The sequence below is a fragment of the Coturnix japonica genome, chromosome 1, assembly GCF_054131305.1.
Source record: "Coturnix japonica strain WE chromosome 1, WE-NBRP24, whole genome shotgun sequence".
Classification (NCBI taxonomy): Eukaryota; Metazoa; Chordata; class Aves; order Galliformes; family Phasianidae; genus Coturnix; species Coturnix japonica.
In genome coordinates this window covers 20,609,988-20,623,024 of record NC_140663.1, presented here as the reverse complement: position 1 = coordinate 20,623,024, position 13,037 = coordinate 20,609,988, and the positions used below count along the sequence as shown (strand labels likewise).

The 13,037-nt window shown below is 38.2% G+C and overlaps 1 protein-coding gene across 8 annotated transcripts in view; it reads left to right on the top strand.

The window, feature by feature from the left end:
• The window catches only part of CPED1 (cadherin like and PC-esterase domain containing 1), a 136,718-nt gene that overhangs the window by 39,660 nt on the left and 84,021 nt on the right, over window positions 1-13,037 (top strand). For all 8 annotated transcript variants that reach the window (XR_014938454.1, XM_085526213.1, XM_085526071.1 and 5 more), the window contains 2 exons: window positions 4,068-4,224; window positions 5,711-5,879. Coding sequence is in view for 7 of the 8 variants with exons in the window: in XM_085526213.1 (XP_085382339.1) it covers window positions 4,068-4,224; window positions 5,711-5,879 (326 nt within the window). In the remaining variant the exon portion in view is untranslated. The remainder of the gene's footprint in view (window positions 1-4,067; window positions 4,225-5,710; window positions 5,880-13,037) is intronic.

The following is a 13,037-nucleotide window of genomic DNA, read 5'->3' as shown; positions in this document are numbered from 1 at the left end:
TCTTGTTCATCCTGCTTTCTTTTTCAATTAAGGGATGGTCACTTAGTTCAACCAGAGAACACGTAGTTCAGCCAATGGGATCTTCTGCTGTTGAATCTATTATGTTTGTAGATCACCACATGTCCAGACTGACCTACACATTCCATCTGCTGTCCATGCAAGCGGCCACAGCCACGTAAATACTGACCTAGTTGAGTGCCAGGAGGTCTTAATTTGTCCAAAAGTACTTTTAGCATTTGGTAAAACTTATGCTCAGCCACATGCTGTAACTCTTAAATCAGTTATTCTTTACTGCACATGGGCTGTATCTCATGTTACACTCCAGAAATCTGAGCCAAAGACAAGTGAATAACTTGGGAGCCGGAAATGGGGGAGAGGGAGCAAGAAATCTTAGCTGTGTAAATTGTTTGAAAGGTCTCATTAGATACCAACATAGTTGCTGTCACTGTCATCTGATCTGTTTTCTTTGGTACTTTGAAAGATTGCAGGTGACAGAACAAAATCTACCACCAGTTCATGTAACAAAAGGGCACTTTTTTTGATCTAGAGGTGTTGACTTGCTTTGGTGGTTCTTATACCTCTTGTTCACATATGCTGCCCAGCTGTTCTCCAACTCAGAACTATGTTTTACCCACTGCTGTGGTTAGAGGGCTAATGTGTGAATTCAGCTAAGAATCTGTAGAGCCTCCCTTCCCCACTGAAATGGACAGAGAACACCCCGGGCAGACTGAGAAGAGACTTTTAAGGTTGAGATTTGTTAAGTGGTGCTGTTTGGCAGTGTCTTCAGTGGGATATTTCAGAGATATCAGGATAAAAGCCTTCTTCAAGCCACAATTTCAATGATTTTTTTCATTTTATTTTTTTTTTCCAAAGTAAAAAGTGGGTGTCTGGTTTTAAGTCTTTTGCTTTATAGTAGATCAGCAGCAGCAAAATGTACTTTTGGCAAAGCCAACAGATTCTCTTACAAAAAGCAGTAGATTGCATAGCCCTTTAGGTACTGCTACTTGAAAAGGAAAAATGTTCTTTTCTAGTCTACATCTCCTTTTTCTTCTTCTCTTGATCTTAAAAGCCTGTGCTTTTAGGAAAGGAAAATCTAATCTGAAAAAGGAAAAGTAATCTGGACAGGAGACTACAGTGTTGGGACTCAAGTAATTTGTAACTTGGTTTCCCAAGCTGGCTGATACACCTCAACTGCTTTGCCTCTCTCATTTCTACCATGAAATGTTGTTTACAGTGTTGGTTATTTACAGTCTTTGAAAGCACTTGTTAATTAACAACAGCTTGTAGAGTGATTTCAAGATGGAAAAGCGTGTCAGTTACCAGAAATGGTAAAGGCATAGCAAGCTGATTTTCATTGATGATAATGTTGATTAACAAATTCACAACTCCAACACTATTAATGCTTCTTAGCAGTAACAAGAGTAATAATACTTGCAGTAAGAACTGATGCATCTGAGTATTCACTGCTACTAATGACTCTTTATTATTAGGATAATTATATTCATTGGTTACTAGTAGATATTCTAAATTAAGGAGCTGTCACTCCCTCATTAGCTCTGCCTGGTGGTGTACTATCAATCATCTTCACCCAAGGAGCAAGTGCCTCATGAGATTCTCATTTTCCTTTCTTCTTCTTCCAGCCCCTTTGTGATGAGCTTCCTCCCTCCTAGGGTGGGTGCTAACAGAAACCCAGTAGATATGCTTAAGGTATAAACAGGATGGTCTGCAGAATGTGGAGCAGTTTAGGACCAGTGCCCTGTTTTTAGATCTCAGTAATAAGACCTATGTCCTGAATTTCCTTAACCTTCGCTTCTTTGAGAAATGGCAGGTTTCCATTGTTTTGTCTTATGTTGAGGCATTTTACAGTGACTTATGGCAAAACTAAGGAGCTTCTCCCAAGTGGTTATGATAATTTTAGGACACTTGTTTTCATCTGTCTTTATCCATTTTCATTATGAACTGCTACAATAAAAGCTTCACTGGGTAGTAAAAAATAAATTAGTGTCAAAGTAATTTGACAGTTTCCACTAACAGCTAAAATTCTGATTTTAAATGGATAAATTTAAACAGGGTAAAGTAAGAACCTCATCTTATTATTTTTGAACTCTGCTTTGTGAGTTAATACTATACTGGTTACTGGTTTCCTTAGCAACACAATTAAAATGATATTTTAGAAAGGAATAGATACTCTCGCTTTTCTCTGGAGCAAACGGAACAAGTAACAAGCTGAACAGCCCTCCTATGCTGCCCTGTTCTTATTTTCAGTGAAATATTGACTTTCTTTTAAAAAAGAAAACCGCATTTCAGAAGTCATGCTCTCTTGACATCACGGTCATTTTAACTAACTAAATTGCTGAAAAATGTACATCTTTGGCAAAATTTGCTTTTCAGATAATTTGGTGAGAGATCGTCCTTTCTGCGGTTCTGTTAATTTTGTTACACAGCTGTGGCTTTATCTGAGTATGCTATAGGGAGCTTGGTCTCATACCACAGTTCTGCCTTCTTTCAGCTGTAGGCTGTAGCTGTGTCAGTAAGAACAATATGCCTCTCTCTTTTCTGCAGTATTGACAAGGAATATTTGGATTACTGTAACAGACTTGACTGGATTTTGTGTTTATTTGTTACTGACTGTGGTCAATAGACCCCTGTCTTGCTGATTGGAAGCACAGGCCATGAGATTTGCATTCTGGAGTCTGTTCTGGGCTGTTCCTGATGGATGTGCTGCCATACATAGGGGATCAGGGCATGGCTCCTAGAGGAGCTGTGTCATTTTTGTCAGTGTGAGGATACATCAGAAAAAGATCTTTGAAGCCAGCCATGCATTATGTGAGACATGTACTTGTTTTTATAGCTCTAGTTTTGGTTGAACAGCAAAACTGTATGATGAAAATGTGGGAATTATTTGCACTTGCAAATAAATAATTGGGAATTACTGTGGTGGAACATCATAGTCTCTTTACGTGGTAGAAACAGCCATAGTGAAATGTCGTTATTTCTGCACAGAATGGATATGGAAATCAAAAGCACTTGGTTTAGCTGATCCTCTCCCTGTGCATGTTCAGAAGCAAATCTGCTAAATAAATCACTTAATGGGAATTTACTGGCTCACTCTTCACAGGCAAGTAGGCAGACAGTAGCCTGTTTTATCTATGCACCATCAGCAGACAGGTAGACGCTTACAAAGTCCAAATCAGTTATAATGCATAGCACAACACAAGGATGTTGATGAGAATATAATCTGAACATGAGGTGCTATATTAATAAGTGCCTGTTTTTTATTAGTGAAGCCTTTACCCCTGTTAAATGGTGCGTGTAAGGCAAAGGACAAGATTAATTTTAGATCCACTTGAGGTTGGAAGGCTGAACGGAGCTGAACTGATGAACAGCTGATGAACATAAACAATCAAGATGTCATTTTAACAGGAACTGCATGAAAAAAAATAATAATAACCATTTTCCTTGAATGGCTGCTCACAGCTCATCATCAGGAATACAGACTCATTTTTTATTTTAGTTTTTTTCATTTCATATGTGCTGAAGAGTGTGCACATTAAGAGAGAAGCTATACCAGTATCTTCACAGCATTAACACGGTGCTGTGTGTCATTAAAAAGATAAATGATGAGGTTTGGGAATAACGTGTACGGCTTGACTTTTCCCTGACTGTTACTTAAGAAGATGAAATGTCTAAAAGTGAGGCACGTTAGTTTTAATGGAAACTACCCTGCATGAAATAATGACATAAGAGCTCCGTGCCTTTTTACAAGCACAGTAAGAATAAAAAATACATACATTGACTGATATCACATCACAATATTTTGATTACTATTAATATTCACGTGCCTCTGTAATCTTGAGGGCTCCAGTACGTCAGTCCTGCTTCTATTGCATTCAGTTGGATAATGAAACCTGCCATAGATCTCAGGAACCACAAAAGGTAGCCCTGGCTGTGATTCTGTTAGCTCCTCTCACTATTGGTTTTTTCATACTTTTCCCCTAACAGCAGGAGATGACCAGCATTTTCAATGGCCTACTGCCTTTCTTTCTCATCCCCTTTGCACTTTTCAGACTTGCAGCTCTCAATTGCCACCCCAGAGTGCTCCAGTTGGCATGGACTGTCGAGGAACAGCACTACAAGCAACATCACCCATGGCGACAAAAGCAATGTCAAGATGCACATCACCCATCTGCAGTACTTATGGAGCCAAACCGATGGAGCACAGCTGTAAGCTAATGATACCTTACCCCCAGAAATTATATATGTTTCATAATGCATTTTGCTGGGAGTCAGGGATGCAGAATAGAGAGAGACTGGAGACCACAGCAGATGGAGCACTTAGATGTGTTCTATTTTTTATACTTGCATGTTTGTTTCTGCATTAGCCAGTCTTGTGCATGCTTTGTGTATGAACAACTAACCCTTTATGTTGATAGCCTTTAGACTCCTAGATAAATAAATATAGATCCAGAGTCACCTCTGAAATATTTAGGTCTCATGGTGGCTGAGCCGTTTCCTTTCCCATCCCTGTCTGATCCCTATTCCGGCCACACACAGATATTCTTTTGCACAGTGGCCTTCCATCCTTCCATTAAGTGAAGAACTAAGATATACTTTAGAACTGACTATCCAAAGGTAATTTCCTGTATTTAAGGACCACAGATTTTGAGATCAGGGTATTATTCTGTGGGGGAAGAAAAATGTCTGTTTAACATAGATATTATTAGAATGTGTTCAATGAGTGGCAAATCTGAGGCCTGAAGAGGCTATGTCTTGACAAAGGTTACACGTAAATGGGAGGAGAATATGAAATCCCTCTTTTGCCACTAGTTATAAAGACACATAATTTGTATACTCATGGCATTTGCTGTGAAGTAGATTGATATTCAAAGATTTTAGAGGAGTAAGAACCATACTTATGATATTCCCTAGAATAGCTCAAGTTTCCCTATGTAATGAGATTTTAGAGAACTGATTTTTCCATGTTTGTTGTTTTTTTTTCCCCATTTCTGTGGCTGATTCTTGTGTGTGTGTGTGTGTGCAGACTACGGGAGTTGTAGGCTGGTCTCTAAAGACCTACATCACTTCCTAGACAAAGATAGCTTATGCAATTCTTTTATGAGTAGCTGCTTAATTATGGGCTGTTATTGTCTCTCGTAATATTTGGAATCATAGTTCATGTGTTTCCTTAGTACAAGCATGCAGTACCACATGCTCGTGGACTTATATTATACTGAAGAATGTGCTTATGATAGTATAGTCTTTTTTTTTCTTTCCGAATTTGCTACCAATCAGTGTTAAATTTGGTACCTTGACTGTGCACTTCTGTAATTTAAGCTGCTTAGGTTTCTTTAATGTTTTTACCTTCTCTCTGAATGTCCTGGCTTAATAACAGCTTGTTTTCCAACACTCACAACATGCCTACAATGCATTTACCAATAAGTTCTCTCAACAATAACTCTCTCCTACCACAGTTACTTTCTATGTATGCAAATTATGATTACAAATACTGAAGGCATCAAAAAAGACTTGATATAAAGTTTGGTTCCAGCCTGCTTGTTTTCATCTACTCTGTTATCTAATTTGGGGTGGGAAAAAAAAAGAAAGCCATAAATTATTTTCTCCATTACTCTCATTATTCTGTAGCTCATTTTCCTGTTAAATGAAATGCAAAGGTGCTTTATTAGTTCTCAACACTTTTCTTGCTTCCCAGGAATCAGGTGTTGGCTTCATCGGACCACAAGGGTATCCTTAAAGCTCAAGACCTTTCTGTCATCATAAAAGCATACGTGCTGGTCACATCCTTAACACCTTTGAGGGCCTTTCTTCATTCAGCTGCTACTGTCTGGCATCCACCCAGGAAGAAGCACTTTTCTGTAAAGGTAAAATGTTTTGTTTCCTAGTTTTTGCTCATTTACAGACAAAGTAGAAACAAAAAGCCAGATATTTACCTTCTCTTTTTCCCCCTTCTTTACTTGCAATCACAAGCTGACAGTGATGGCTCTGCTCAAGTACTGCTTTTATTTTCATAAAAAGTGGGGCTTTGTTCATGAAGAAGGGCAGAGCTGGCCTGTGCAATGGGGGTTAAGAAAGGCCCTGGGATTTGCTTGCTTCAAAGCCAGTTTTTGCTGGTGAGACTTCACAGCAGTTGCACAGTCAGAGTTTTCTCTAAAGCTCGTCTTCAGTTCGCTCTGATGCAGTAACATCTTTTGCCTGGATGTTGACAGTGTTGTAAAAAAACAAAAGTAAATATTTAAATTATTTGCTTAGATTTCTTTTTTAGGTGCAGTAAAATAGAACAGATGAGTGTCAGGGCACATCCAAATAAAGAGAAGGAAGTATTCTGCAGAGAGAGTGGCTCTTTGTGGTCTTCAGGTTTCATGGAGAAGGATTTATGCCACGTTCTTTAACTCTGTCCATCTCTAAGTGCCTGGAGAGACCACTCTCTCTTCATGCCTAATTTCCTCAGCAGTTCTATGGATTCCAAACATATTTTTCCTTTGTTCTTTCAGCAAGGAACTGTCCTTCCACACAGCAGCTCTTTTTGAAGGAACTACAGTTCTGCAGCTGCTCCTTTTTGAAGGAAAAAGGTCACAAAGTAGCAGTGAATTCTGCAGGTGACATAACTCTTTCAGCAGCTGTCTGAGGATGGGTGCACATGGCTCATATAACACACTCAGGACATGAGTAGGTCTTGTCTTTGAATCAGCATGAGCGTTGTGGCATCACTGCCAGGACTCTCAATGCTAATCATTTGGTATGTCCTATAATTTTAGCTCTGTGAAAGTTAAATGCCTTCTCTAAGCTCTTCATCTAATTATAGTTATTGAAGAAACAGACAACTCTAGGATACAAAATACCTCATTTTAGACACTACTTTTGGAATTTCCTTCTAGAAATCTCTGTTTCTTTCCACCGGCTATGATTATCATAGGGTACGTGGCAAATTCTAGATGGCTAAAACTAGATAAAGCTACCTCTCTTTTCCTCTTCAGAACCCCATTTAAGTATATTATTTTATACTTCCTTTATGTATGTTTAGGAAGACTAGTGGTCACCCACTTTTAAACCTTGTAAGTCAGTTTTGTTTTATGTATACTAGAGTGTTCAGTATCATAAGCAGACAGTACTTTGAAGGTTAATAGTCATTAATGGCTGTGATATGGCTCTGTAAAATAATTCCAACTGAGGGAAGTCTGCTAAAAGGGGTGCCAGTCATCATTTACAGAATACTTCGCAGCTGAAGAAGCAATAAAAAAGACAGATAGAAGCAGCAGCACATCTGCAGTAGTTCCAGTCTGGTTACTGCTGCTGCAATGTTATATCTTCCACAGCTTTAGGCAGACTTGTCAAAGTGGCAAGAAATACACAACAAGTAGATACCAGAGAAAGCATGTTTACAATGATGAAGAACTTTAAGTACAAAGCAACAAAATGCAGGTCTATAACACTGTCTTTCAGCATAAACAGTGCACATTACATAGCCTGGAAGGAGTCAGGGAGATTCACTCAGCAGCCAGAAGCTCCACAGGGATAATCACAGAGTGGCTACTCTGCCTGGTGAACAGGCATCAGGCAGGAGTCATTAGAAAACATGGCATCAGTCAGGAAGGAGAATTTGGGAAAAGCTTAGAATTCAATTGTAGATAACCTTTGAGATGAGATTACATCAGGCTTCTAGGAAACTCCGTGGAGCCATCACTTGTTGCCAGAGAGATATGCAGTGCCATCATGATCTCCTCTCCCAGACTTTACAGTGGAGCTATTTGTGTTCGTACCAGCCAACTAATCTGGTTCAGAAAACTTCTATAAGCATTATGTTTTTGCTGGCTCTTGTGTGTAGGAAACGAAGTTGTTACACTGTGAAGATCTAGTGTGTCAGCAGTTGATAAAAACAGAAAGGATGTCTATTAGCTGTTCTTCCAGTGACTGACAGAATACCCATTGGTGTCACTGGGAACTGACTGTGCCTATAGGAGAGACTTTGATATGGAAAAAAATTGTTACTGTGTGATGTGTTTTTTCCCTAAGAGAAGCTGACTTAATTCTTCTTTTAAAATGAATAGTTTCAACTTGTTGTATTGTATCATAGACACACTGCTTTCAATAACATTGCACAATAATGCAGAGATTTGCATAGTGTCAGTATTTTGAGTTTAAAATTTGACCTTCTGTGCAAAACAACTCTTTATGGTTGCTAAAACTAACCACCATGTTGTATATGTGGAGTAGATATTTTTCAGGGCTGGAGATGTGGTACCAAATGACAACAAATGACTAAGAGAAAATGCTCAAAGACAAAAAATAAGTTTAAATAAGTTAAATAATACTCTGTTCTCCACTGATAGTAGACTGTTGTAAATAATTTTTATGACTCAGATTTGCTTATCCTAATCAGAGTGGTAAGTCTTTATAATGACTTCTTGAATAAGCATTGGCCAAATGGCAGTTCAGAAAGAGTTCAAGTTCGTTTTACTCACCAGCTGCTGAGGCTTTTTTTGGATTATGCAGATTTTAGGATCTCAGTTCAGAAATGAAAAAAGCTAAATCCTGAATTGGCATGAAGATTTTCTGTGTGCTCAAGGGGTGGCAAAAGTACAACTCTAGAATTGGGCCCTGGTTGGGAAGATGCAGGAAATGCAGTGAAGAGAATGGCTTTCTGCCACACAAATGTTATGAGACTCACATAATAGCCTTGTTTCCATGAGGAAATTTGGAAACTCTTTATTTAGACCATCTGTGCTTTGAAAAATTAATAATAAAATGGAAGTTTTCTATTTTGCATATGGTACCAATTAAGGGAGGGATCTGTGTGTGCAATAATTCCCTCCATATTAATCAAATATGCATGTGTATTAAACAAAAAGCTGACCTATGGTTAATTTTCTGTTCTATAGAAGCTAGTGTGTAAGGCATTTATTTACGATTAATTATCTCAAGGTTTAACACACTATAAAGTACTTCCTTAACTCAGCCATTAGTCTTTCCCAATCTGGTTCCAGTTCATAACAAAGGGTGCAGTTTTGCAGGGTTCAGTAGTACCACACTGTGTGTAACCTGGGAATTTTATTCTGTTTTGTGGGTTGCCTTGAACAGCCCCTTCTCTGTCTCACTGTCCATTTGCTCATCAAAAGCATATGTCATGCTCCTCCTGGACTTGAGTTTGTTGACCAATATATGAGCATAGCCTCAGATAACCTTAGCTGAAACTATGCTTATCATGTAAAAAGTGATTTTCAATTTGCACAGTGAAGTAAACATACTAAAATGAAGCTGTTCCACAGAATCATAGAATCACAGAACAGTTTGGGTTGGAAGTGACTGTAAAGATTATCTAGTTTGAACCCCCCTGCCAACAAGATCTTACTGTGGTGTGAGCCACTATACCCAAAATTCTCTTCCTTGTATACTAGGTATTTGAAAGATTGAGCGAAGAAAAATAATAATCATACTTAACATTTATGCAACTAAAACTGGACTCTTGACTGTCCAAGAAATATTTCTTTTAATATGACATGGAAATCTGGTTTAGAGCAGAATGCTGAAAATTAGATTACAGTATTGCCCCCAAGTGGCCAATTTTGATACTACTTCATGTAATCATATATGAAATAGAATCCAAATGTTCATGCAGGTAAAAATCGAAATGGTTAGCAACAGCAGAAACTTTCAGGATTTATTTCCTTATTTTTTATTTATTTATTTTTTAACTTTGGGATTAGCCATTCTTTCCATGTCACTTAACGAGAGCAAATGCAAAAGAAAATTATCATCAAGTATTAATTAGATTGCAGGTTTATTTGGGAATAAAATTAAATTTGTGCATGAGATGTTGTAAGAACTTAACACATGCATTTCACTATTCTTTCAAACAGCCTCAGCAGAGAAACTTCCTGAGATACTGAGCTTAGCAGAATGGCTCTGATTTCTCTCCTCAAATCATTTAGTCTGTTTGGGCTGGAGAAGATATGTTTTGTCTGACATTTCTTTTCTGACATGAAAGGTACTTGTACTTGGTCAGACTCTACCCATTTCTGGTAACCTGCAAGTTAAGACTCACTGAAGTGGAAGTGGAATATATTCATGTTTAATAACCTCCAGTGGACTTATGTGTGATGCAGTTCTCTACCCTGTTCATTTCTGCATCAGGTATTTCAGTCAGTCAGGCATTGTACAAATAGAGTCAAAGATCTTCCTGAAGTTCTATTCTGCTCTTTTCGACATGAACATCGACAGTTTCTCCACTAAGAGATCTAGACTGATTGTTCTTTATAACAAGCAGATATGTCATAAATAAGTCTTTACACTTTTATCCATGCCCTTAGCTCTCTGTTTTCCTTCTAAACCACAGACCCTCTGGCTCTTCAGTCCAAGCAACAATATAAACATGTCTCAGTGTTATTCCCAGAACCTCTCTTTTATCCTGCTTCCTTTTTTTCACTTGCCTTTCAGCAACTCTCAATCACCTCATTTGCTTCTCACAACAAACTGGGAAACGTCATTAGTAAATCATCTTCACTCTTCCCTAAAAAATTGATGCTGTGCTGGAAAACCATTCTTAGTCCAGTCCCGTTCAAAGGACCTAAGTTAGTTGCTGTGGAAGCTAGTGAACGAACAGCTTTTCACTGACACCAGTAATCTTTGGACTTAATCTTAAGAGCAAGGATCTTTAAAGTTTTCTCAGATGATCTTTTCTCCCTTTTTTTTCCACTGGCAAAGATTTAAAATAAGACATTCTGGAGCAAATACTGAAATTAATGGATACTGTCCACTGAAACTTGATAAACAAAGAGGGTTATTTTGTCCAGAGCAATTACATGAACTTTCTTGACAAGAAACATATTTAAAGAACAGAAAATATTCATAAATGGAAAATTTACTCATAAAACAGCTGAATAACATCCTGATTCCCCCCTCATCAAGTGCTTTGTAAGATGTACAGAGAAATGGCACAACATAGCCATAAATCAAGGATGAAATAAACAGAACTTCCTAATGCTAACATTATCAGCTTGTGATAAATGACTGCACTGTTTTATATGTGAAGTATTCTAGAACAATTGATTTTGATTATAGGTATGTTTTTCTCCCATTATCTGTATTGCAGCTTTTTAAATATATTTTGGTCAGTGTTGAAGTTCACCTGTGCTAGCAGGCAATACAGAAAATAATTGCACTGCAAAATATTGCTTTTGTGTGGAACCAGACTATATTCTTCCAGCCACTTTAGATATCTAGATTAATCCACACACACAGTTAAAGGCAATATTGTTTGTGTCTAAAATAGTATTTCTATATCTGCAAACAACTACTTACATCCCAAAGTATTTGGACTTGGTGAAGGAATGTCATTAAGTATGGATCCATCAAGAATAATGAATGTAGGAAGTGAATGGAATGTACACTACTTTTATTGATTGATTGAATAAACTCAAGTGAAAACATCCTTGGTTATTTTCAAAGAGAGGTGATTGTTTTAAGTCTTTGGAGAACCTGTAAATCCGACTGATCAGGAAGGCTGCAACAGCTCTGATGCACAGCAGAGAAACTTGGAAAGAACACTGTTTGATATTTCAAAAAGACACATCTTTTTGGAAACCAAAGGTCATGTTTTACTTCCACAGAAGTAAACCTCACTCTCAGCGATGATACTGATAACTTTACCTTTCATCTAGTTTTGAAGACTGCAAATAAGGACCATCAGGGTCATTTTAACATGCATTCATGCAAATCCTTTTGAATATGGTGCTGCAGATCTCAAAGTCTAAACCTCAAAATTGCTTTGAATTACTCAGTAGCTCCAATGGCCTTTCATCTTCTATCTGCTTGACTCCTGGGTAGCTCCAGAGCTCAGCTTCATCTCCTAAGGTGGGGATACTGTTTCAGGAAAAGGTGATAAACTCACATTATTCTAACAAAATCAGGATAGAAGTGGTTAATTGATTATAGGTAATTAACTGGCAGTTGGTATTAATAGCATGCTCAATATCACTAATAGACCAGATAAACCATGATAAACTTCAATAATGTTCATGATATTAATTACATTTTAAATATCCTCTTATAAATAACCCTCTGAAGTTCTAATCCCTCACACCCAACTGATCACCCACTCCTGTCTCACAGGCAACAGAGTTACAGATACAGCCCCACTCTCCTGGGGGGCAGTTCTCTGCTTGCATACAACTCTGGCTGGAGAAGTGGGAGCTCCAGATCTGTGTGCACCCACATAGGATCCATACCAAGGCTGATGACCCACTAAGCCCTATGGTCCAGTAAAAGCTGTGGTGCTGGTGGGCTGACTACTGGTTGTGCCTGGCCAATTTTGCCTGCTGCTGTTTCTGCTCCAAATCCTCTTCCCCCCAGCCCACCCCGCTGCAAATTTTCATGCTTTTTTTAACGTGTTTTTTTTTTTTTTTTAAGCTGTCTCCTTCCTTGTAATTTCCTCGTTGCTGTTTAATCTTGCTATTGGTTTATCATCATCAATTTAGGGCAAAAACCCTCCCAGACTGCTTTGTATATTCCAGTCACGTAGGTTTTGTTATCCGTAAGATTTTTGTCAAGGGTGGACTGCATGAGCTCTCCCAGGATTTATCTCCTTCCTGCCTTCAGTGTCTCATTTAGATTCCTCACTAGAGGAACAGAACAGTTTCAGATTGCAATTAATGTTACCATTTTGAAATATCTACCCCAGGATGACATAAATCATGCTCTTCAAGTGTCTGTGTTGTGCAATGAAGTAAAAAAAGAACCTAAACATAAACCACACAGTCTTGTAGGGTGGCATTTCTTTGCATACTGTGACACCTACGAGAATTGTCTGTGTGTGAGCAGTGTCTCTGAACTCCTATTGTAATTAACAGAAAGCTAAGTCGGTGAAGGTAGGTGTTATAAGTTTGCAATTATTGCCGTTCCTAAGGTTAGTTAAGGGAAATCTTTTTTGACTTGTCATGTGGCAAAGCTGTGATGAGATGGAGCTAGCAGGCAATCCCAGAAGGACTGCTACAGTTTGTTTTCATTACAGTAAAATTCCTTTACAT